At 35.3% G+C, this 26,299-nt stretch overlaps 1 protein-coding gene across 1 annotated transcript; it reads left to right on the plus strand.

The window, feature by feature from the left end:
• The first annotated feature begins 24,708 nt into the window (after positions 1–24,708).
• On the plus strand, positions 24,709–25,808 carry FUT9 (fucosyltransferase 9). The gene has a single exon (XM_090280556.1). The coding sequence runs from the start codon at positions 24,709–24,711 to the stop codon at positions 25,786–25,788; it is 1,080 nt and encodes a 359-aa protein (XP_090136682.1). The 3' UTR covers positions 25,789–25,808.
• The last annotated feature ends 491 nt before the right edge of the window (positions 25,809–26,299 follow it).

Consider the following 26,299-nt stretch of genomic DNA (forward strand, 5'->3'; position numbering starts at 1 on the left):
TGCTGCCAAAAGTCAAGACAAGAAAGAAAGGAACCTTGTTATTAAAAAGTAAGGGGGACAATCATTGAACGTTTATGGCTGGGAACTGACAATTCACTAAGACACATGTTTAAATCCTTAAACCAAGGATTAAGCTTATAGAACACTTGGTAAATGCCCCAATCTGAGCAGCTTTAACTACCCTACTTTTATTTAGCATGCTTTTGTCATGTCATTATTATGCAAGGTGCTGTGGTTGTTAACCCCAGAGGCATTTTTTAGAGGTAGAAAATCTAATGAGTAAGTCATAATTCCAGGGTCAAATGTCAAGTCTTGGTAGATCTTCAACAAATTTCAAATTTCTTATTATGTCAATAACATTTGTCCAAAAGGATTGTCTCTGTTAAGGACAAAATAAATATGGAGACACAATTCTCATTCTTGAAGTGATAGCTCAAAACACTCAAAACATAAGAGAGCTATGTACAAACATTTACATAATAAGCATTTAGGTGTGAAATTTCCTTAGTATCATTAACACATTAAAAACATTATTAATGGAAAAAAAGTGTAAAGGGCTAGAATCAAAATAGATGATTTTACAAATTTAGGAAAAGAAACAGAAAATGGGAGGTTAAATTCAGACTGGTGGAGAGGGCCAGGATATTCATTCATTGTAAAGGGTAATACACAAATAGTTCCACAAGGCACACACCATTCTGTTCAGTCAAAATGGCATTTTTTCCTCTTTTCTTTAGTGCCTAGCTTTTTCTCCATATCCATGAGGGGCTGGCTCCCATTTATCTTTCACATCTCCCTTTAAATGTCTCTCTGTCATGTAATTTATGTAGACACTTAGCACTTTCTAGTACTGAATTTTATTTTTTTCAAATAATTTGCCTTAACTGAAACTGTCATTTTTACTTGTCTTCGTTTATTATCTGCCATCCTCCACTAACATATTACCTGCATGAAGGAACTTCTGTATCTTCTTTACCAGCTTCAACATAAAGTTGTGCTCAACATGAAGTTGATAACATCATATTTATTGAATGAATTGATGAAACTACCATGTATGGCACCATGACCTTACCTCTTTTCTGGTGAGAAGTGGGACTTAAGCATGTCTTTATATCAGAGTCTTTGGATCACCAGTGGTTTTCTTGACTATGAACTTGCTTCATTTAAAATCCATTTAATAAAAATAAAATGATGAACATTTTATGAGATAAAATATTCCTGCATCATTTTGTAAAGGTATGAATTTGACAAAATAGAACACCTGGTCTTTTATATTTACATTATGGTAATTTAACATATATTATGAAAATTTAAAAGAATCCTATAGATTTTCTTTTGTTTTCTCTAATACTATTTCATGAAAACCACTATCATTTTAGAGTACTGCTAAGAGTTTTAAGTTTTTACATTAATGTAATTGCCCCATTGCTGTTATTAAAATTTCTTTTAAGAAACCATTTGCATAACAAAGTAGTTAATCATTTGTTCTGTGTTGATTTTTGTTTCGTTTTTCTAAAGAGGAATATGAAATTTTATTCTATGAATCAAGACTAAGAGAAACAAAAGTAGTGTTTATTAGGACTTCTAATATGAGGACTTTTCCTCACTGATTGAGATAGCAAATATGGAATTCTATGGCCCAATAATTCTCTCGCTTGCTTTTGAAGTCACAGACCACTACTTCTTTCCCCTTAAAGATGCAAAAACAACACATTAGGGATTAAAGTAAAAAAAGACATGATTAGATAAATGCAGACTTTTCACCACTCCATGAAACAACTCAAATTAATGTCTTAACAATTACAGCTTTGTATTTAAAGAGCAGCACGTTATCTTGAAACGATGTTAAAGAAATTTAGATTACTATTAAAGAAAAGATAGCTGAGGATTTTTTGATAACTGTTTTTGAGAATATAAAAAGCTCTGTTAAAAGGTTGACCAGATGTTTTCCAATTCCATGGAGACAGAACCAAATTAAATGGTGGGAAATGACAACAAGAAAGATGTAAATTATACCTAAAAAATCTTCTCCACTGCAGAAGCCTATTGAAATAGAATAGTTATCTTTCACCAGATAACTATAAAATTACTTGGAAGCAGCGATTAAACAATATAATTTTGGTGAGAGTTTTTCTCCTAGCTAGCAATAGACATAGACACAAGGGACTCCAATAAAAGAGGTTGACTACTACCACAATAACAAGATATACATGTACATTATAATACTATTTTTATCTTTTATCATATGCTTTTATTTGGAACCCAGAAAAAATTAATAATAAGGTGAACACAGAAAGTGTAACTAGGTCAGAGAGGTTTAAGAAGATGGACATAAATGGAGAAGAGAAGTGGAATTTACAAAAAGTGATCTATGAATAATCGGAAGCCAAAGAACTTCTTCTATCTAGCCCAGGTCTGAAGTCCCCTGCAAATTATCTAGAAAACATCCCAAGCAACAGCTCCTTGAAATTAAATGTAAACCACTTCAAATACAAGTGTTATCTTTTTTCTTGTCTTTTCTTTTCTTTTTTTAGTTTTTAAGATAAGGGTCTAAAGTGTATATTGATTCCAAAGGAATAGTTGACTCCAAAATATTTCAGGCTCTTACACTAAACCTTGCTGTGTTCTAACTGTGTTGCCATGGCAATCATGACTTTGCCTTAACAATTAGGAGTTAGCTAGATTGCAGGACTTCTTTTTTGAAGCTTGACTGAAAAAAATGTCTCCATAAGGGATCAAGATTCTGTCAGGGACTATTTAAAGCCAAAGGAATGCCCTTTTGCCTCCCACTTCCTTGTGGCTATAGTTTAGGAGATAAATCTTGGAGCTCATCAAAGAGAGAGAAAGGGTGCCTCAGGGAGGCCAGGCCCCATCACCTTCCCAGCTAGCATGCTCAGCTCTGCCTTCTATGCCTCAGGCAGAGTACCATATTTTTATTCCCTCTGCCCCACTCCCACCTTCTAACTCATCTAAGTACAACCCTAACACTACATTTATGCTAAGAAATAAAGATCAGAAATATGGTCACTTCAAAAGAAGCAGAGAAAAAATTCATATACATCTAGTCATCAAACATTGTAACTATACCCTGTAGCTAGCAGTAATAATTATCTATAGGAAGATGTCATGGACACCTAATTTAGTGTAGATAAAACTGGCAGTAAAAAAGACAATGTACAGTCTGTGGCTTAAAATTACTCTGGTTTTCCACTGGAGCCATCAATAAAAATATATAAATAAACAGATGCATATTACCTTTTAAAATAAGTTCAACCTGATGATTTAAGGTTACAACCTTTTTCTGTAAAGGGCCAGGAAATAAATATTTTAGCTTCTGTAGGCCGTACAGTCTCTGTTGCAGCTTCTAATTCTGTCACTGTAGCACAAAAGCAGCCACAGACATCATATAAATGGTATGTCTCTTGTCCAGTAAACAAGCAATGGCTAGATTTGACCACCAGGCATATAGTTTGCTAGCCCTCAATTGAAAATTACCCTTTTGGTCATTTTAAATTTTGTATTCTCTCAGATACTCTCTCCTTTCACTTGCTTTTGCCAAAACCTCAGATAAAGCCCAAGAGAAGCAGGAAAAGAATCTTCCTGTCTGATATCTTCCAATCTCAGAGTCTAACTTCTTGTCTACTTGCTTCTGGCTCTCCCTGCTGGTTTAAGTTTAAGGCCAGGATAACTTCCCAGTAAGGATACTCAGTGGAGCTGTCTGGCTGCCACGGGTTCCTCTTGGTTCCTTTGGTGCTAAGACCTTTCAAGGGAGGGGCTGTGGACTCTGCACTCGCTCAGTCCCATCCCAAAGAGTCAGAACCACAGACCCTCAGGGCTGCATCGTGGCCTGCCCCACAGGCAAACTTCCCAGGCAGACCTGGGTCCCACCCATACCATTGTGAACCAAGGTCAGCTCAGGGAAGCTACTCCTCAAGATCTCAGGTGTCTGACTGCACTTACCATGTTGACTTGGACAGCTCTTATGAATTTTTAGAGGCCTCCTTGCTCCCCTCTGTTTTTAATATTACCTCCTCCCCAACCCCCAACTTAGGCCAAAGCCCAGACAGCTTCCTTTATTTAGTCTTAGGTCTTGATATATTAAAAGGGAATATAGGCACTTGAAAAATCCTTTCTCAAAATAACATTTGAGTTTGCATCTTGTACTACATGTAAGAAACTGAAATTACATTCTCTTTTTCTACTTTTTATTCTCAAATCAACCCTAACTTATGCACCTCACACTAATGATAATTTAGGTAGATAGGCCAGTTAGGATAAAGGTCATGCACTGAGAAAATTCAAAAAGGAAAATGTGTTATATGTTATATGTTACATTACATTTCTTCAAAACCACCCTTCTAGGGTAGGTGGTGTTATTCTGGTTTAGTCAAAAACTAAGGCGTGGAGAACATGTTAATGCTTACTCAGCTACTGTATAAGGAACAAGAGATACACCTGTCTCTGACTCCACTCCCACTTATTCCACTGCAGTTCCTGAAAGATGCAGAAGCTAACCAATGGTGAAGAGCCTGATTCTGAGTTGTGGCCTCAAAGCCCCCAGTAGCAGTTCCAATCACTTGACAAATTAATGAACTCTCAACCTTTGCACAGGATGATTGGGATTAAATAAGTAGTAGTTATAACAGCTATCTTTTATCAAGAATGGTATGTCTATGTTGCCAGGCAATTTCTAAAATAATTTGAGTTAGCCCATTTAATTCTCAAAACAATCTGCCCTTGGCTGGTGTGGCTCAGTGGATTGAGCATTGGCCTACAAACAGAAAGGTTACTAGTTCAATTCCCGGTCAGGGCACATGCCTGGGTTGTAAGCCAAGGCCCCAGTTGGGGGTGTGCAAGAGGCAACCAATCAGTGTTTCTCTCACACATCTATGTTTCTCTTCCTCTCTTTCTCCCTCCCTTCCCCTCTCTCTAAAACAAATTTTAAAATCTTTTAAAAATTTTTTTAAATAAAAGAAAATCCTATAAGTTAAGGATTAAAATTATTCCCATCTATGGACACTGTAATAAAATCCTCAGAATAGAATGTGCCATATAGTACAATAAACACTCAATAATAATTATTATTTATTTTATTACTGCTCTTCTGTTAGAATCCTACCCACCAAAAACATTTCTACAGACATCTGTTTCCCCAAAGCAGAAACAATACTTGATAGACAGGTTTTGTTTGCTTACAGTGTAGAGGTAAGGGACCTCTCACTTTCAAAGGACTAAGAGTATCAGACTGAAGAACAAAATTTGATGTCCACCTACACTGCAATTCTGCTCAGCTCCCATTGTTGGTGACTTGTATGGGTGCTGGGGTCAGGACACAGTGGCAGTGTCATGAAGGGAAAGGAGGGAGTAAAAGGATGTGTACCAAGATGGCCAAGACAAGCTACTGGGCCGATTCAATACCTAGGCAAGGCTCTTCTGTTTTCAATTTATTTTTCCTTTTGAGTTATTTTTTCCTAATCCACCTGATGAGTTGAATTTGGACATTTTTTTCATTTTGAATTCTTAGTATCACAATTATATTTCCCTATGTCATGAAGAGAAGAGATATAGTACTATGGAAAGAATCTTGAACCAGAAGCCAAAATATATGATTTGAAGTTCCTACTGTATCACTAAATATGTGATATTAGTAATAATTTAACTTTATATATCAATTTCATAATTCTGTCAAGCTACCACCTGACAATCATTAATTAAGGAACTCTAACTTGAAGCTTTGAACAATGCCATCATTTTTAGAAATAATTACTAATGAAACTCAGTTCCTTGTTTGATTTAATATTTAACAGAAATATAAGTGGAATAAATATAAATTACAATAATTAAGGGTGCTCTAGCCCTATCAGCCCTATCTAGCCCATAATCATTTAATATACTAAACACGGTTAAAAAGTGTCAATCTCCCTTCTCATCACTGCATGTGAGTTGTCTTTTGAACTTAATCTATGTTTGCTTTACATCAGCAGCTACTGTTAACAATCCATAAAATCACATGATGAAAAATACTATATTTCTTTGCCTTAAGGATTTCATTTAGGTTCATATTTTACATACTTACAATCTGTGAACAAACAAAAAATACTTTGTACTTTCTAAAGGATCTGAGTCTTACTTCATACCACAAGATGTAGAAACCCCACTCTCTCAAAATATTGACCTTATTGTGTTTGGAAATTTCCAGATATTGGGAGTTTGGGTTTTGTCATTAGATATTGCATATGACCATAGAAAATTCGTCCCTCTCCACTCCATACAAAGAAATAAGAAAAATTCCATGAAGCCAGAATGGTTGCTTAAACTTTCATCATTCATTTATCTATTTATTTATTCATATACTCAAATGACAGGTATTTATGCTTCCCATGTACCAGAAACTGTGCTAGGTAGCTAGAATAGAAAGTCAAAGTAAATTTGGTTCACACCTCCATGAAGTGTAGGGTGTAAAAGGGGAGGAATACAGGCAAATTGACTCTGGTCTTGTTATAAATACAAGTACATCTGAAAGGTACACAACAGCTAGGGGAATACAAAGGAGGAAAGGCTTTTTTAAGTTAAAAATCTTTTTAAAAATGATTATTCAACAGAATTTGTACTTTTTTTTTTTTTTTTTTGCTTATGAATTCTTTAAGGAAGCTTAATTGTACTTGTGGGAATGCCCATTTATAACACTGTGTCACATAAGCACAGAAACTTAAAAAATATTTAATAAGCATTTGTTAAATGCAAAGCCTTTTATCAGTTAGTTTGCCAGCTTTAAGAAAAATAAATAAAATTTTAGTACACAAGTACAACAGAAATTAAGAAAATGAAAATTACCCCCAAAGAGAACACCTGAAAACTATGTTTTCAGAAATTGAAGGTTAAAGAGGGGCAAAGCACATAAGAGAAAATGAGTTTCTTAATCTCATGGGGCCAGATTTGCCTAATGAGCATACAGCTTATGACAAAATAATTGTCCAGTAATTACTCTAAAAGATTAAACAAAATTAAAATTAAAATGGAGCAAATTATCCTTTGCATCATGGCCAATGACAAGCAGTGACACATTTATGCTGTGAAATACCACTTACTTTTTGACTGATTGCTCAGTGGTTAAGTGAATGGGTTACACCATGTAAAATTTCCTGAGACCCTGCCCCGCAAAGGAAGTACAAAGTTTATTATAGGTGGTAAGTTTATTTTCAGTAATCAAATATATCTATGTCTTAAGTCATACATGTGTGTGTAGCAAATATTACAGTTCACAATTACTGAGTGCTTGCTATGTGCCAGGGCCTGTTCTAAGTAATTTACATTTATTAATACATTTTACATGCACAAATATAGCACATAGTTATTTTTCTCATTTTTATATGAATAACTGAGACATAGAGAGGTTAAGAATGTTGCCTGAAATTTTTAGAAAGCCAGAGGTAGATCCTGGAGTGGAAACCAAGCACACTATGTCCAGAGCAGGTGTTCTCAGTGACAGAACAATGAGCCATGTGTTCAGAGGCCACATGGTCTTCCTTTTTACATTTTTAAAGATACATCTAGCACATATTTTACATGGCATAAAAATAAAAACAATTTTGAGTCACAGATAAACACATGGTGTGTGAAGCAGTTGTTACCTTTTTATCTACTACACTGAGATATTTTTAAAGTTAGAAAAAGACAAATAGATGATACTGTAGAATACCTACTTGGGCTCGGGCACCAAAAGCAAGATATTCAGGATGTATTTCTCTGCTTTCCAAGTTCATAAATAAGATTTTTTTAGTACACCTAAAGATAATAAGTCATACTAACATACACACAAGTAACTGAATGGCAAGTTCATTCACTCAAAAAGGAGGATATGAGTTGTTTTTCATTTTACTCATGTAGAAATATATATTGAGCAATACAGTAAAGAAAGTATTGTGACTGACATTTTTAATGACAGGTATGGAAATGTAGAACAATTTAATAAGGAAGTATATTAGTCTGTTAGGGCTGCCATAATAAAATACCAAAGACTGTGTGGCTTAAACAACAGAAGTTTACTTTCTCACAATTCTGGAGGCTGGAATGGAGGTTCAAGATGGAGGTGTCGGTAGGGTTGGTGTCTGGTGAAACCTTTCTCCTTGGGTTGCAGATAGCATGTGATCCCCTCTTTGTGGGTTTGCGGGGGGAGAGGGAGGAGCTCTCTGGTGTCTTTTCTTATAAGGACACTAATCCAATTGGTTCATGGCCCCACCCTTATAACCAGTTAAGGCCTCAACATATGACTTTTGGGAGGACATAAACATTCAGTTCCTAACAGGAGGTAATCATGCATCTGATTTCTTTAAGGATAAACAAAATTAGACCCATAGAAAGTGAAATAAAAACAATCAGAAGAGGTTATTATTTGTGTTTCTTGGTTGTTATATTTTAAAGGTACTATATGCAGTGAGATGTTAATATATGGGCAATTCATGGAAAATACACATGATCAAAACTAACTCAAGTAGTAGAAAAAATAAAATACATAATAAAAGTAATTGGAAGTGTTATCAAAGAACTGAGAAAGAGGAGAATCAGGCTCTACTAGTCTCAAAATCTCAAGGAAAGATAAACTTCATGTTGCAAAAGCTTCTCAATAATACTATGTGCTGCATTAAATAAGTATTATTGTTAGGAAGAGTGTAATGCTTGTATTATTTTATCTAATTCTTTATGTAGATAGCGTAGTCTTAACATCAAAACTTAATAAATGTAAATAATGCTGCAATGAACATAGGGGTGCTTACATTCTTTCAAATTAGTGTTTTGTGTTTCTTCAGATAAATTCCCAGAAGTGGAATCAATGGGTCATAAGGCAGTACCATTTAAAGACTCAATAACACCAATATGAAATTCTTAGAATTAGTAGTCCCATAGTGTCCCAATAGAGTACAAATTGCAAAATTATTAGTTTTTCTTTATTTCAGAAATAATCAAGAAAAATTAGGAAATATAAGATACCACCAACCTTTACTCTGGGATATGAACAATTTTAATATAAAGAAGTGTTTTCATTGAGAAAAACAAATAATTTTGATGTGTCACTGTTTTCAAGTAATTTCAATAAACATAATAAAATATTTCTTCAAAATGCTAACCAGATTGTTTTTTCAAGGATGGACTTGACAAAAAATAATTCTGTTGTTATTTGAAAGAATAAACAGGTTATATAGAATTCAAGAAAAAAATTAAGGGGAAATAATATAAACAATGTGAAATATGACATAACACTATAATCAACAGAGAAATCAATGGAATAGATATATATCCTTGAAATAAGTTCACAACACCTGAAATTGTTTGATGAATAAGGAATCATTAAATAATATGCAAAGAAAAGATTATACAATAAATATTGTTGGGAAGAATTGGCTATGTATTTGAAAAAATATATTAATTTGTTCTTTGCTATATGTAAAGTATGTAAATATTTCCAAAGATATTGATAGTCACTTAAAACCAATTACAGTTAAGCTGAGAATAGCATACTGATTTGACTGATCTTTAGTTAGGAAATACTTTCTAAGTATACACAAAGGGAAGCAATGGGAAAAGATATATACTTGACTATATAAAATTTAATAACTTTTGTATACCCAAAATTAAAGGACAATTTACCAAAAACTTTGCAGCAAATATGAATTTGAAAAATTGAAGGGATATTATCATTGATAAGTATAACTCATTTTTAAAAAGTTCCTTCAATTCAGCAAATTAAACAGTAAAAGCAATGGGGAAAATAGACAATTGGGCAATCCATTTATAAATAAATATGAATAACCAATAAATATGTGTACTAGTCATCAAAAGTGAAAAAATAAAAATTATAATTTTTAGTCAAATTCAAAGAAGCACGTATACCTTAAAAGATAATACTCAGGCCCTGGCTGATGTGGCCCAGTGGATTGAGTGACAGCCTCTGAACCAAAGGGCCGCAGGACAGGTCCACAGTTTGGGGCACATGAGAGGCAACCACACATCGATGTTTCTTTCCTTCTCTTTCTCCCTCCCTTCTTCTCTCTCTAAAAGTAAATAAATAAAATCTTTTTTAAAAAGATAACACTCAGCCCTGGCTGGTGTGACTCAGTGGATTGAGCGCCAGCCTGTGAACCAAAGGGTCACTGGTTCGATTCCCAATCAGGGCACATGCCTGCATTGACAGCACACGAGAGGCAACCACACATTAATGTTTTTCTCCCCTTCTCTCTCCCTTCCTCTCTAAGAATAAATAAATAAAATCTTAAAAAAAAAAAAAGATAACACTCGGAATGTCTAGATTCTGATAAACAGTTCTTTCCTTTTATTTAAAAAAAAATATGAGTTTCTACATCTTTTTTAAGGAGATATATATAGCTTTGAAATTGTTTGCGCTCTTTCATCTAATTTTCTCCTTTCTTTGCATCAGTCCCAGGGAGATAATCAGAAATGCCATCATAGATTTATTGTATAAATTGCATATTGTGATAATGTTTACATTAGAACAAAAATGAAAATAATCTTTATGACGAACAATCAGTAAATAGTAAATAAATTATGGTACATTCATATAGAGAAAGGTTATTCTGCCATTAAAAATCAGTTTTTTCTTGGTGACATAAGCAAATGCTCACAACTTAAAGTTATGTAAAAAATTGGGCAGAGGCAAAAGAAAAATACAATATCTATTTTTCTCACTATTGTGTTAAAAAAAAAAGCACTGCTGCTATTAAATCTAGGTAGGTGAATAGTTAAGATAACTAAATAGGTCTATACAGTAAACAACTAGAAAAAAAAGACAAAATATTTCTGTGAGTTGCATTATAGACTGCTTACATTTATTTAGTGTGTATTTTCAAAATAGTATACAGTAAACGTTAAGCTAATACAAAGCTTCATATTGTCACATAAGATTCCCATCAATCAGATTATTCTAATATCAAACTTTACCAGTATTTGCAACCAGTCAAGAGTCAAGGAGGGGTCTGAAACACCCTTTTTGCACTACACATGGTCTCTGGTCCAGAACAACAGGTCTCCAATGTCACCTCACACAGTGCGGACCATTTATGTTATAAAACATCTCTATTTTATAGTTAAAGCAGCTAGTCTGTGATCCCTCCTGACTATCAGGAAAATCTCGCGATTGAGAGAAAAGAAAAAAGGTGACCTAGTCTAATGTCCTTGTAAAGATGATAACTTGACTCCCAGGCCAAGAGACTAATAATATTTTCTAAATCTAAACCTGGATGGATTTATGAGGCATGGCCCTAAAGAGCACATCACATAAGCTATACAAGTCTCTTGTATCCTTACTCCCCAACATTACTTTTATAATATAACTGTTTTTGAAAGATTAAAACATGGAAAAAAAATACATTCAAGTCACAGTGTTTACTATGAATTGGAGGAAACCAAGACCAGGGTCAGTGGTAATAGTTAGTGGTTCATTATAATGAAGTGACAATAGGAAGGAGAAAGAAACTGAGATTTAATAAATACTATAGCATTGCATTTTAATTGACTATATGTAATAACTGACTAGACGTTGAGTTAAGGGAGTGGAAGGAATAATTCATGATTTCCAGTTGGAGACTTATGCAGGCATATGGATGATAGGGCTATTCGTAGAGACAGGAAAAACAGTAACAATGTTTGGGAAGGTGGAGGTTCTTCAACAGAAGATACCATAACTGATTATTTTTAAAGTATAGTGGAAAATAACAATTAGAGACATAGAAGTCAAAGATTTAGGAAAAATCAAGGATAATAAGTGCAATGAGGTTACTTTACTTATTTAGATTCCAGAATTATGAGGCAGGATCAGTCTTCGGTGGGAAGACAGTTGTCTTTTCCACTGTGGTGGGAGAGGAAGAGACAGACACGTTCTCTTTTAATCTAGTCTCTTTCCATGTTTGCCAAATATGGCACTTGCTTTTGAACATTCAGCTACTCTATCATTTAGGGTCATTTAGGCTACAAAGAAAGATGCCAACAGGGTCAGTTTAATTGTGTAATAAATAGAGGTCCTCCCCTCTATGGACTTGAGTATTTGTATCTCTAGGATTAACGTTTCTCACTTGTGGGTTTTTCACTTCTACATTCATCCTTTCTGCCTTTTTTCTAATATCATCTTCTGTTAAGGATGTTAATCAGTTCATTTTTAGATCATTCAGTTGCAAGTTGATTAAACTTGCTTCTTTCCTATTATCTTTTTAGCCACACTTTTATCATATTGTCTCTTAGGCTGTTGACTTTTTGTGGCTCATCTTTCCTATTTTAGTTCTTACTGACCTATTCTCTTATGTACATTTAACTTGAAGTTTCAGAAGCTCCTCATTAACAACAGTGATATGTTTTTATTTAATCCTTGTAAAGCTGGTGCTAATTAGTTTCACATGAGTTCAAAAGATGATCAGCCTGCAAAATTTGGTCTGATCAGAAACTGTTGTCATGGCAATGCCCTGTCTAATACAGTGTTTACCTCTATAGATAGATATTCTTTCTTTTTAGTATCTGATAATGTCCTTTGGTATATGATGTTGTTTTGTTTCTGTTTTCATAACTGTAAGAACAAGAATTTTATGTTGAAAAGAGTGAAAGAAAGAACCAAGGAAGATAGTTTGTTTCTCATGTATTCACCCCCTTGACCTGCAAACTGGACTACTGTAAAGCCTCTACTATTAGCAGAGAACCAGAAATTAAGGGAAATGTTCTGGGAAAGATGTATCTTGGCACAGTCAAAGCTGCTGTAGTGACAAAGTTTGATTCAAACCACCAGTTTTCCAAGTATAATGTGAACCCCAAACTCTGGCAACCTGAGGGTTAGAGGTCAGGGAAAGCTGGATTTGGGATTCAAGGCCTACACATACAATGGGTAGTAGCAGAAATGAGGCTGTATTAAGTGTTTCTCAGACTTGTAGCAGACAGAGATGAAGAAGGACAAACTGAGTGGACGGGGACTGCTCCTGACAGACAGGTCTGGGGTCCAGATGAAACTTACGCCACCTTTTACAGACACAACTGAGAAACATCATAAAGAAGACAGGTTTCCGGTAGTAAGACCAATGGAGAGCAAACTATCATAATGTGGTCATTAAAAGCATATGACTTTGTGTAGTAGTCTGATGAGATCCAGGGAATTTGGCATTTAAAATTTATAGAGAAGCCATTTTTTTTTCTGTTTTAAGTGATTGTTAGAACAAAAACTTGTAAATACTTAAGAAATATTAACTGATGGATTATGTGAAAACATTCTAAGATATAACTGCGAATGTGTCAATAATCCTTAGTATTTCTTTATTTGCATTATAAACACCCCAATAATAATATAACAAATATTTTTATTCACCCCTCCACACTCTCTTGAGGACAGGAAGAGAATTATCTAAGCTCCTAGTATTTTTAAAGCAACATGTTTTGGAGTCTAGTTACCAGTGTCCACATCTTGATTGACCACTTTGTGATATGCACATTGGTTTCCTGATTTGTAAAAATGAATGTAACTGTTCTATATATTTAACCTGATCATTGTGGGATCTAAAGGAATTGATATTTGCCCTGGCCTGTGACTAATTGGTTGAATTGTCATCTCACCAAAAGGTTGGGGGTTTGATTCCTAGTTGAGGTGCATATGAGAGGTATTTTTCTCTTTCTTTCTCTTTCTGTAAGCAGATCCTCTGGTGATAATAAATAATTAATTAATTGATTAATATTTGTTAAGTGCTTAGAACCATGTTTGGCACATAGAATATGATACATATTTATTTGCTAAATGAACAAAAATATTTTTCCTAAAGATCAAATGATAAAATCTATATTAAAGTCTTATCCTAGTGCCTATTAAGAAAATGCTTGATAATTGTTAGCTCTTGGATCACTAAAAATCATTTGTTTATTGCAAGGATATGCCAAGCCTGTTTAGGCACTAGGAATTAAATCCTGAGGAAGAGTACCCAATATGTACCATATGAGCCCAGTTACAGTTAAACAGAGATGGCTATATTAATGAAATAATCACACAGATATAGGTAAATTTGCTACTGTGGTAACTGCTATGCAAAATGACACATGGTACTATGAGACACGTACTTGGGACCTTTCATTTAGTAGGAGAGGAGTGTTGGGAAGTTGTCAGGGATCCCTGGATAAGAAACTGTCAGTGGAGCTGAGAGCTGAGAAGTAAAAAGAAGCAAATCAACATAGATTTTCCAAGAAATAGAGAGGGAAGAGCTGGTGCAGTGACCCCGTGCAGGAGGGTCAGCATGGCGATGCAGAGAATGCAAAGGGGAGTTTGACATTCACTCAGGCTGGGGACAGATGCAGAGTCCCCAATATCCAGGGCATTTAAGTCACATTAAGGCTTTTTTACTATATCTTAAAAGCAATTGGAATTCTTTAAAGGGCCCTGAACAGCAGCATAATGTGTGATTTCTGGTTTGAAAAAAATCACTACTTCTGGGACTCTCAAACTTAAGTGCATGTCAGAATCACTTGAAGGACTCTTTAAACTGGATTACCTTATCCCAGAGTTTCTGATTCCATTTGTCTGGGTTGTTTTGGTGGGAGAATTTGCATTCCTAACAATATCCCTGTTGATGCTGATAATGATGCTGCTGTCAGTCTGGGGACCACACTTTGAGGACCACTAGTCTACTGCACTGTGAACAAATGGGAAGAATCAAAAGTGAGGGCCTGGTAGACCACTTAAAAAGTAACATTAATGGCGTATACAAGAAATGATAGACATTTAACTTATGGAAATAGAGAGAACTCAGCTAATCTAAGGAATAGTTAGGAGGCAAAATTGGCAGGAGTTGGTGCTGGGTCAGGTATAAGATTTGAAGGACAAGAGCACATCAAAGAGAAGACACTGGGTTAATTGTGCTCCTTTGTATATATGAAAGGAAGGAAGTCTCATCTTCAGAGTCAGGAGTGCATAGTAATATATCAGGCCAAAATTAAAGGTTTTTTTAAAAAGGCTTTCATTGACTTTCACTGGGTGGTTACTATGGGCTAAAACATGATAATAATCATAGAAAGCACTGGAGCTGACAGCCAAATTATGAAAGACTGTTAGCCTCCAGGGAAACCAAAAAGCATGTTCTGAGAAAATGCAAAAAAAAGCAGCACCTGGCTCTCTTTGTGGAATTCCCTGTGGGCAGGTGGCACATGGGCCAAGTTACTCTTGGGCTCAGTGTCAGATCTGATTGTTCCAGCCTCAGCTGAAGTTATATATAGAGCTTCTTATTTGAATACAGACAGTGATTAAGAATTAGTGATTATGAGCAGATAGAGAAGAGAGCATATAAAAGATCAAACTAAAAAACGTTAATCCCTGAGTTGAAAAGGGAATTTCAAAGACAGTGAATGAGAAACTGCCCAAAATGAAGAAGTTGGCTGTGCAGGAAAACTAGCAGTAGGCAGCTTTCCCACCAAAGAAAACAAATGTCTGAGACAAAAATGAAAGTGGGAATAAACAAAGAGAGAGACATTTTTGAGAAATTTAAAGGTAATATCCCTGAAGATGAACCTAGATATGTTCTGAGGAATATTCAAGGATTGGTGACTAAAACTGGCATATCTTGGTGGCAGCTTCTCCAGTGTTTGGAGAAAGTAAAACAGAGGCTTACTCCTGAATATATCAGAGACATTTCCAAAGGTCTTTGAGAAAGGTTCACAAACACACATCTGATAGCATTCCAGAGATCAGCCAAAGTTTCCTTGCCACAGAATAAATGGCATCTCTCCCAAAGGCAGGAGGCATTTGGCTTAGGATCCAGTGGGAAAATTGTGGGAGGTCAGGGCAGGAATGCGCAGGAGAAAGGTTCAGTGGAATGTGAAGTGAAAGTGAAGCAATGAATGCATAAAATTTTACAGTGCTTTGAGGCTGAATATATCTTGGTATATAGTATAGAAAGTATAGGGTAATTATTCTTGTAAAGGATCTTGCCATAAAATTTTTAGAGAGAAGTAAAAGCAAAACAATAATGAAAATAAACAGCCCCTCAGTAATAAAACCAGCCAACATATAGTATCTAGAAGAATTTTGCAGAATCCCATACTAATATCATGGCACTAAACGCCATAATGATGATATGACAATCGGTCTCTGAGCCTGCCTAAACAGAGTACTAATTGCTCAGTTAGATACCACCTGCCACCAAATACCTGAACTCTGGGTGGAGTCTATGGCTTAACATAAAGTGAAGATAGTTTTTTGCTGTTTTTAGAGTTTATATATAGTTTATATTAAATTCAAGTTGTTATGGGCATATTTTAAAAGATTCAAATTATACATTTCATATTCTACAGAAAGAAAAAAGTAGGGGAGAGATAATCAGGTTTTATATTAAAATTATTATTATTTTGCTTAATTAGGGTTTTTATTTATTCATTTCAAGCAATAAAAACAATTATAACTAATGTAAACCAAACGGAAATACTTGCAAGCTTATGGAGTAGCTCTTGGAACTGGACTAGTACCTGAAAAACAAAGCCCAGGAAGGAAGGATCTTGAATAGCTCCTTGGACCCAGATATCAGGGTTTACAAAACTGCCTTCAGGGAGTCTCACTGTGATTAATTAGCTTCAGCATTTTTTCCTTTTAACCATTCCACTCAAAGCTCAAGGTCCCAAAGAGAGAGTTTGAATGACCTGGCTCCCCTGCTCAGCACTGATTAGGAAAGGGAGAGATAGCATGCTCTGTAGTCCCAAAGATGGCACTCTGGAGAGGAAAGGTAGTGTTCCAATAGGAAATTGGGGTGCTATTATCAGAAGAAAAGAGAGTAATTGCCAGGCAGTAAAAACCAGCAAATATCTGCTATAGAATCCTTTAAGTGCACATGTTTATGGAGTAATATTTTATAAAAAGACACATTCCATGAACAACTGAAAGACCCTGATCCTTATATTTAACAAATTTTATTATATATTTTATTATATATTTTATTCAGAGATTATCCATAATGAGTTATGTTTTGAATGTAGAAAAGATTGTGTGTATATGGTTAGAAATAGTGGTAATTTGCATAGAAATCAGAAGGGATCTATTATTTCAAGAGAGCTTTGGTTCTTGACCAATTAATAGGGAATAGTAACATAATTGCAAACACTTGCATCGTGTACTCTATGGTCCAGACACAATCAGAAGCACTTTACAAATATTATTTTATTTAATTGGGAAAAAGTCACAATGTGTCTATATATGATAATCTTTTCATCTTTTTATTACTATTTCTAACTTTAGTCTACCCACCATTTTGCCAGCAATTAATTTCTGGCCTTTGGGGTTCGTCTGAATTGATCTGAAGAACCCCAAGTGGTTCTAAAGTTCTGTTCAAATGGTCTATGACTTGTACACAATTTTACCAATGATAAAAAAAATCTCATCAAGAACAGTTGATTTTGTACCCACACCACAAATAGAGAATATGTGTACCACAAAATTATTGTCAAACATTGACACAAGAACTCCTAAGGGAATAAGGGACAATCTCTTCCGAGCTCACATGCCTGCCAATGTAAGACAGTGAGATGGGTTGAAGGGATAGGTGGTGGTTTCAATCTAGGAATAAAATCCCAAGTGGCAAGTTACGCACCCATAGTCCTTTAAATTTAAAATAAGTGCAGTACTCAAAACACACATGCACACACACACACACATGAACCCAGTGAAAGTACCATTTCTTGAAGAAGCTGCCTGTTTTCCTCAGTTTCACAAGTTTGAGAGGCACAAGTCAAACCTTTTATACTCCAATCTCTCTTCCATTTCTTAACATTCAGTAGAAAATTCTTAAAGTATGACTAAAGGTCACCTCTTAATGGAAAACAGAATCATATGCATACCAAGTCTTATCAAATAGTACTTTTACTAAGCAGTCTGTTATTTTTAATGCTAAGGTCTTTGTATTTTTTCTAGTACTTGAAACTATTAAAAATAATTGAAGAAGTGTATTATACAATTTATTGTTACCATTTGCTTTATGCTATACATTTATTGCTGTCTTTGGTGAGAGCTGCAATACTATGGCTGCCGGCACTTTAAAAAGAGGTTCTGTTGGTGAACAATTCAAGACATGCTGGGATCCAAGATGGCGACAGAGTAAGTGGAAGCTGCAGTAACTACCTCCCAGGACCAAAGTAGAATTACAACTAAATTATAGAAAAGTCATCCTAAATAACCAACTGAAGATTAGCTGAACAGAAGCCTTATAACCACAGACTTACAAAAGAAGCCTTGGCGACCGGTAGGAAATGTGGAGGCATGAGAGGGCTGGCCGGGTTCCAAGGAGTGGCTGCTGAAGTTCCAGAAAGATGTCTCAGCTGTGGGGGAGGGGGGGTTCCCCTGAGAAGTGTGATGTTTAAACCCCAAACTGGGCTCCCCAACCTAGAGCACCAGAATCAGGAAAGACAACCAAATAATATCTGGCTGTGAAAAGCAACACAGTTTCTATCTGCCAGGGAGAGATGCTAGAGATGTGGGTAGCCTCTTAAAGGGCCAACGCACAATATTTTTTTCACAGCCACTTACCCCAGGGAAGATAAAACAAACTAGAACCACATGAGAAGAGGCTAGGGTTGATGGCTCTGAGGAGAAATCTGAAGGGTAGCCACCATGTACTGAGTCATTCCCCATACTGCACAAGCCATCTTGCTCAGGCAGAGCACTCCCTTCCATGTGGCATCAGCCTGAAGAGAAGCAATAGCTCTACCCGCTAATCTCTCTCACCACACCCTGTGTAGCTTACTCCCTGCTGAGGAGTACAGCTGGAGGCTCTTTCAGTGACTGAGCCAAACTGGCAGCCTGAAGATGGTGGCATGTTACTGGGTGCTTTGAACTTTTGCTGATGTGCCCTGGGCCTGGTGTTGATAAAAGCTGGCCTTGATGTATGGATTGGTCCTTTCCACATACACCTAAGCCCAGCATAGGGAGTCATAAGCTGTGGATTACTGATAGTTCCAATCAGGTTACCCAGGGCCAGTCACAGGCAACATCTGACATACAACTGTACCAGAGTCCCTCTGAACTAGAGGCCCAGATCTAATACACCCAGTGACCTACTTCACAAAAAAAAAAAAAAAAAAGAGCAAGATCCAATAAGTTTCACAAACACAAATGGGCAGCCAAAATGGGAAGATAAAGAAATAGGCCCCAAATTAAAAAACAAGAGAAATCTCCAGAAGAAGAGCTAAATGAAATAAAGACAATGAATTTAACCCTTTGAGTGCCAACATCGCTGTGAGCAACGCTCACAAATTTCCCCAAAAGTGCCAGTGTCGTTCCCAGTGACTCTTCTTTCAATGACTATAAATGTAAATAACAATGGAATGAATAATAATGTTTTCATAGACATTTTTTCATAAACTGCATTTCTCAGCAAAATAGCCTGGCATTTCTCACATGAATTTTAGCAATTATGCATGGCACTCAAAGGGTTAATAGATATAGAGTTCAAAGTAATGATTACAACGATGCTCAACAGCATAAAAAAGGACATAGAACCCATAAAGAGGGACCAATCAAAAATAAAGAATGCAATATCTGAAATAAATAATACACCGGCAGGAAAAACAGTAGGCTGGTTAAAGCAGAGAACTGAATCAGGGATTTAGAAGGCAAGGTATTAAAAAAAAAAAAAAAATACACTCAATTAGAGCAGTAAAAAGAAAAAAGAATTCTAAAAAATAAGAATAGTTTAAGGAACCTTTAGGACAAAATAAAGTGTAACAGCATCCATATCATATGAATACTGAAGAAGAAGAGAGAGAGAGCAAGGAATCAAGAACATATTTGAAGAAATAATGACCAAAAGCTTCCCTAACCTGGTGAAGAAAAAGGACACACAAGTTCAGAAAGTGCAAAGAGTTCCAAACAAGATAGCCCCAAAGAGGCCACACCAAGACACATCATAATTAAAACAGGAAAGGTTAAAAGCAAAGAAAATCTTAAAAGCCACAAGAGAAAGGGGGTTAGTTATGTTGCAGGAACACAGATCTCTAGGTAGGGGCATTCTCATGCTCCTCCACCCAGGTGTCGTCCCATAACCCAGGAGATGATGAGCTAATCTTGTCTCTGCCTTCGGCTTTAGGCTGTTAAGGCCACTGGGTCATGGAATCCTGGGAACAGCGAGTTCTGTTGCGTACTCCATCTGCCTCCTTGTTAATATTAAGTCTTAAAATGGAGCTGGCATTGAGGATTAGTGGGTCTGCTTTGCTTCCCTGATAGGTGCTAGCTAAACCAGGAGTTACCTTGGCTGTATTTTACATATTAATGATACTTTGTAAGAATTCTTTCACTTGTAAAATTCTTCTATTGTTGGCTGGAATGTCACACCCCCTGTTCTAGTAACTTTTGAAATCCTAATAAAAGGACGGTGAGGCTTCGCACGCTTTGTTGTTTGAACAAAAGTGAGCCACAGTCCTCCGTTCATTGCTGGCCACTCATCCTGCTTGCTGGATTTATCTCAGCATCCACGATTAAAAATATCCAACACTTCAAGTTACCTACAAAGGAGCTCCCATAAGACTGTCAGCTGATTTCTTAACAGAAACATTTCAAACCAGGAGGGATTGGCATGGAATATTCGAAGTAATGAAAAGCAAGGACCTACAACCAAGGCTAGTCTACCCAGAAAGCCTATTACTTAATATTGAAGGAGAAATAAAGAGCTTACCAGAAAAGAAAAAAACCAGCACTATCCTAATTCAAAAACCAGATAAAGACATTACAGAAAAAGACAATTATAGGCCAATATCCTTGATGAAAATAGATGCTAAAATCCTCAAAAAAAATTAGCAAGCCCATATCCAGCAACACATTTGAAAGATTATACACCATGATCAAGAAGGCTTTATTCTGGGGATATGACATTGGTACAATATCTGCAAATCAATAAATGTAATACATCACATAAACAAAATGAAGGATAAAAATCACATGATCATATAATAGATGCAGAAAAAGCATTTGATAAAATCCAGCCCCCTTTTATGATAAAAGCTCTCAGTAATTTAGGAATAGAGGGAATATACCTTAAAGTAACAACAGTCATGTATGACAAACTGCCAGCATCACACTCAATGGTCGAAAACTACACTTTTTCCCCTTAAGATCGGGAACAAGACAGGGATGTCTATAGTATTCCCTCACTTATCACGGATATTACGTTCTAGACCCCCCTGCGAAGTAGGAACCTTACATTTATTCTACACTCTTAAACCTACATAACTTTAACAACATACGTATACAGTACCACAAAATCCCATGATATAGCGAAAAATCCGTGATAATTAAATATAATATTTTTTAAATCCTGCGATACAGGGAGGCTGTGATAAGTGAACCGCGATATAGAGAGGGACTACTGCAATATTTTTAAAATATTATACTGGAAAAATACTGAGGTATTCTCAGAGTAGTTAAATTTACAAAGTAAGGTCAAATACACCTGAACTTCCATAAACCTGTTCTTGAATTGCATCATTAGATATTTTCAATACCTTTTATTACTAATTTTTTATATTTTTGCATCTGTGTTTATAAAGGAAATAAAACTTTTTAATTTTTCATATCTTATTTTGATAACAAGATAATTGGCTTCATATAAATCAAACTTCTTATTTTCCATTTTCTAGAATAATTTTTAAGTAAAAATAGTATTCTCTATTAATTGAATTCATGCTATCACTCCTGCAAAGTTATGTAAGTCTAGAATTTGTTTTTAGTTATCACTTATAAATTCTATTTCTTTAACTTTCATTTGTTTAATCATAGTTTCTGATTAAAATTGGCGTTTTCCCTTTGTATGAGATATAACCATTTATTTCATTAGTTTTTCAAATTTAATACCATAAAATTACTTGTCATTTGTAATTTTTTCTATGATAAATCAATAAATTATTTTTTAAATATTTGATTTTTCTTTTCTTGATTATCCTTCCTAATGTTTACCTTAGTATTTTTTCCAGTTTTATTAAATTATAATTGACATAGAACATGGTATTTTTTAAGGTATACAACAAGTTACAACAAATAAGTTGATATATGTATATATTGTGAAATGATTACCACAATGAGTTTAGTTAACATCCATCACCTCACACAGTTATATGTGATATTGATTATCTCAATTTTATTATCTCAAATTTCTGCTCTCTATTTCAATGATGTCCATCCATTAGTTTTTTATTTCTTATTAATTTGAGCCATTGTTCTTTGTCCAGCTTGTTGAGTGACTTGTTAATGTTCTGAAAACTGCAAACATAAATTTCCTTGTAAACACTGTTTTAATCACATATTAAAAAATGTGACAAGTAGTACCATCAATGTTATTTAGTTCTAAATAGTTGAGATTTCCTTCATATTCCTTTTTGATTTTCTCTGTTGTTCAGGGGTTAGTTAATTCTTCCTGACATATTTAGTATATACATTTTGTTTTCTTTTGTTATTGACTTCACAAGTCTGAAGCTATTTCTGACACTGAGTTTCAGTCTGTGATTCCAATAATTCTCTTTTAGCAGTCTGTCCAGGATAAAGTGTCCAGAATCTTTGGACTCACAAAATCAAGCTTTACTACATAGAAAATATCATAGGTTTTAAGAAAAACTACATAACAAAAATAGGATTTTTAAATGTTCACATAAAGTTAGGTATTTAAATAAAGAACAATTTCCCCCTTTTTCTTTAATGTATTTTTATGTAATGTTTGATAAAGATTTTGAAATATTTTAATGAATCTGACATTGAAAGACCATATTATTTTGTTGATTGAGACAGTTTTTCAAACATATTTTATCTTTGTATTTATATTCATAAGGAGGCATGAATGACAAAGAGGAAAAGCCTTGATGATACTTCTATTAAAAAAAATTTTTAAACCTTGACTCATCTTTTTAGCTACAATCTGCTGAAACTCATAAGATGAATATTGCTCTCCACAAAATTCAGTTATTTTTTGAGAATCCACTTACTGTTATTTTGTACTAATGTTATTTTAATGCTGAGAAAAACTTTTTAATGCCCCAATACCACCTAAGTGAGACTGTTGTTCTAATGTCAATAGGGCATTTGATTATCTCATCCTAGTAGATAGCAAGTAGAAATTATCAAATATAAACCAAAAAAATTGTAAGAAAAAAATTTTTAACAATGAGAAATTTTAATTTAATTAATTTTTTCATTAGTGCACTTACTAAAAAAGAAAGTCAAAACAAACAAAAACATATCAAACCAAGAGTTACTATTTTTTATAGGATGACTAGTCAGATGCATTTTTAACAGTGACTATAATCTTATACCAAAAATAAAAACAGCATTTTCCTTTTAAAATTTTGATTTTTTTATTAAATTTTAACTGAACCGCAAAGCTATACTGCAGTCTCAAAAATACCCTAGCAAATAAGTGATTATATCAACTGGGAATTGTTCACAGGTCTGGTGTATTTTCAAAATACTAAAATTTTAGTCATAGCTTTGGTGATGCAGTCTTTGTTGGGCAGTTTTCTACAACAAATTAAAATAGAAAAGGTAAGGATGGCATTGGAAAAAAAACTAATGACTTGAAAATCTATGGTACATATATAACAAATTGTGCCTCATTTGTAGCACTTAGGGGAAAATTCCTTTTAAAGGCAGTTTTCTCTGCTAAAATGGAAGCTGCATTTCTCTCAGTGGTTTTGTTACAGAACCTCTGGGCTGCTCCAATTGAAACAGAACCCATGGGCTGTTTAGTTAGGAGCCCAATTGCCCGCCGCCAGAATTATAACTCTCAATACCAGAGTTTAGTGAAAAGAAAAAGAATTGTTTATTTAACAGTTATATAGATTTAGATTATTTGCAGATTTCTGCCATTAAGTCTTATGTTCCTTAAAACACCCGCAAACACATATTTCTGCCTCCCCCTACCAAACCAGGATAGTTTTAGAAAAGTTAGAGATACCGTTTCCCTACTTCCTAGACACAGTTCAGCTTTACCGGTAGCTGCCAATCATTCAATTCTGATTGGGGAGGTCTTTCTGTGTTGTGGTGTCCACCAGCTTTTAATCCAGAACTGCGTGAATTTCCAGCCTTTCTTCTCCAAAACCACAAAGATATTCCCCCTTCTCCAAGCTGCAAGTTGTTCTTAAAACTGCATGGTGTTCCCTGTTTCTAATCCACATGGAGAGCACCCCTTCTCCAAACCACATGGTGTGTGTCCCCAGTTAAAACCACATGGTCAGTCCCTTGTAATCCCCATAGAGAGAACTCCATTAAAAATATCTGCCGCCCATTTTTAAACCCTTCACTGCGTCCTCTGACATAGAGAGCATGGTCCTCAGTTCTGACCATTCACCAATCCTCACGCAGGCTCTGTGTGCTTTTTCCATACCATTCCCTGGTCCAAGACCCCTCCCATCTCCTTGAGGCCTTGGAAGCATTCAAGCCATTTGTGTAACAAAGACACCAGCCACCAGCCACAGGCATGTGAAGGCATCCTGAAAGCTGCTTCCTTTTTCCCATCCCCCAGCCACAAGCTCTTGGGGTTTTTGGACACCCCCCTTCTGTAACAGTTTGATAACACTAAAAAGGAAAATTCAGTTGGTTTTGTGAATAAGTGTATTTTAGGATTTATGACCTGTTTATCTCACATTATATTTATGACTAATTCTTCATCCCTACTCCTACCTACCCTTCTATTTTTCTTTTTCTGTTTCATAGGAAAAATTATGACATCAGCATCCAAAGGAATTCTCCGCCCATTTTTAATTGTCTGCATGATCCTGGGCTGCTTTATGGCATGTCTTCTCATTTACATCAAGCCCAGCAACAACTGGATCATCAACCCAATGGATTCAACCAGCTCAGTGCTGAAAATGAAAAATTTCTTCACCACCAAAACTGATTATTTTAATGAAACGACTATTCTGATTTGGGTGTGGCCATTTGGGCAGACTTTTGACCTTACCTCCTGCCAAGCAATGTTCAACATCCAAGGATGCCATCTCACAACAGACCGCTCCCTGTACAACAAATCTCACGCGGTTCTGATCCATCACCGAGACATCAGTTGGGATCTGACTAATTTACCTCAGCAGGCAAGGCCACCCTTCCAGAAGTGGATTTGGATGAATTTGGAATCACCAACTCATACACCCCAAAAGAGTGGCATTGAGCACTTATTCAATCTCACTCTGACTTATCGCCGTGACTCAGATATCCAAGTGCCTTATGGCTTCTTGACGGTGAGCACAAACCCCTTTGTTTTTGAAGTGCCAAGCAAAGAGAAGTTGGTGTGCTGGGTTGTAAGTAACTGGAACCCTGAGCACGCCAGGGTCAAGTATTACAATGAGCTAAGCAAGAGCATTGAAATTCATACCTATGGGCAAGCATTTGGAGAGTATGTGAATGATAAAAATTTGATTCCTACCATAGCCACCTGTAAATTTTATCTTTCCTTTGAAAACTCAATCCACAAAGATTATATAACAGAAAAGCTCTACAATGCTCTTCTGGCTGGCTCTGTACCTGTTGTTCTGGGGCCACCTAGGGAAAACTATGAAAATTATATTCCAGCAGATTCATTCATTCACGTGGAAGATTTTAACTCTCCCAGTGAGCTAGCAAAGTATCTGAAGGAAGTTGACAAAAACAATAAGTTATATCTTAGTTACTTTAACTGGAGGAAAGATTTCACAGTAAATCTTCCACGATTTTGGGAATCACATGCATGCTTGGCTTGTGATCATGTGAAAAGGCACCAAGAATATAAGTCTGTTGGTAATTTAGAAAAATGGTTTTGGAATTAGAGTTTTTCAACATTTGCATACCTGGCAAATTATTTTGATGAAATATCATTCAAGTTCTGAGAATGAAAAGAGAGAAAACATTCTGCTTTTCTGTCACAATTCATTTTGATCATTCTCTTGAGTAACATATATCTTGATGAAGATTTTTAAAAGCTCAGCATTAGCAATCACTCCATTTGGTTTTAAATTATCCTGTACATACCTAATTATTTGCACTGAAAAATAATTTATTTTTCATTATCATTTTTAAACATTGTACACAGTTTTGTAGTTGTCCTTAATGTAAGTTTGTGATACAATTACTATTCGTATATTGATCATCTGTTTAACCTATTTGGGAAATGAAGATGTACATCTTAAAATATGAAACATTTTCACTAAATATTACAATCTCTAGTTCCAAGTTTGCATAATGTAACAAATGGAAAGTATTTGTAATTGAATTCTAACCTCTTTGATTTTGAAGTTGAACGAAGTGTGTAACTATCTCTATTTGACCTATTTTTTTTAC

The sequence above is a fragment of the Furipterus horrens genome, unplaced genomic scaffold (genome assembly GCF_987537825.1).
Source record: "Furipterus horrens unplaced genomic scaffold, mFurHor1.1.pri manual_scaffold_6, whole genome shotgun sequence".
Classification (NCBI taxonomy): Eukaryota; Metazoa; Chordata; class Mammalia; order Chiroptera; family Furipteridae; genus Furipterus; species Furipterus horrens.

What these genes read in the sequence shown, in the direction of transcription:
- FUT9 (XM_090280556.1), top strand. Translation starts at nt 24,709, where the DNA reads ATGACATCAGCATCCAAAGGAATTCTCCGCCCATTTTTAATTGTCTGC.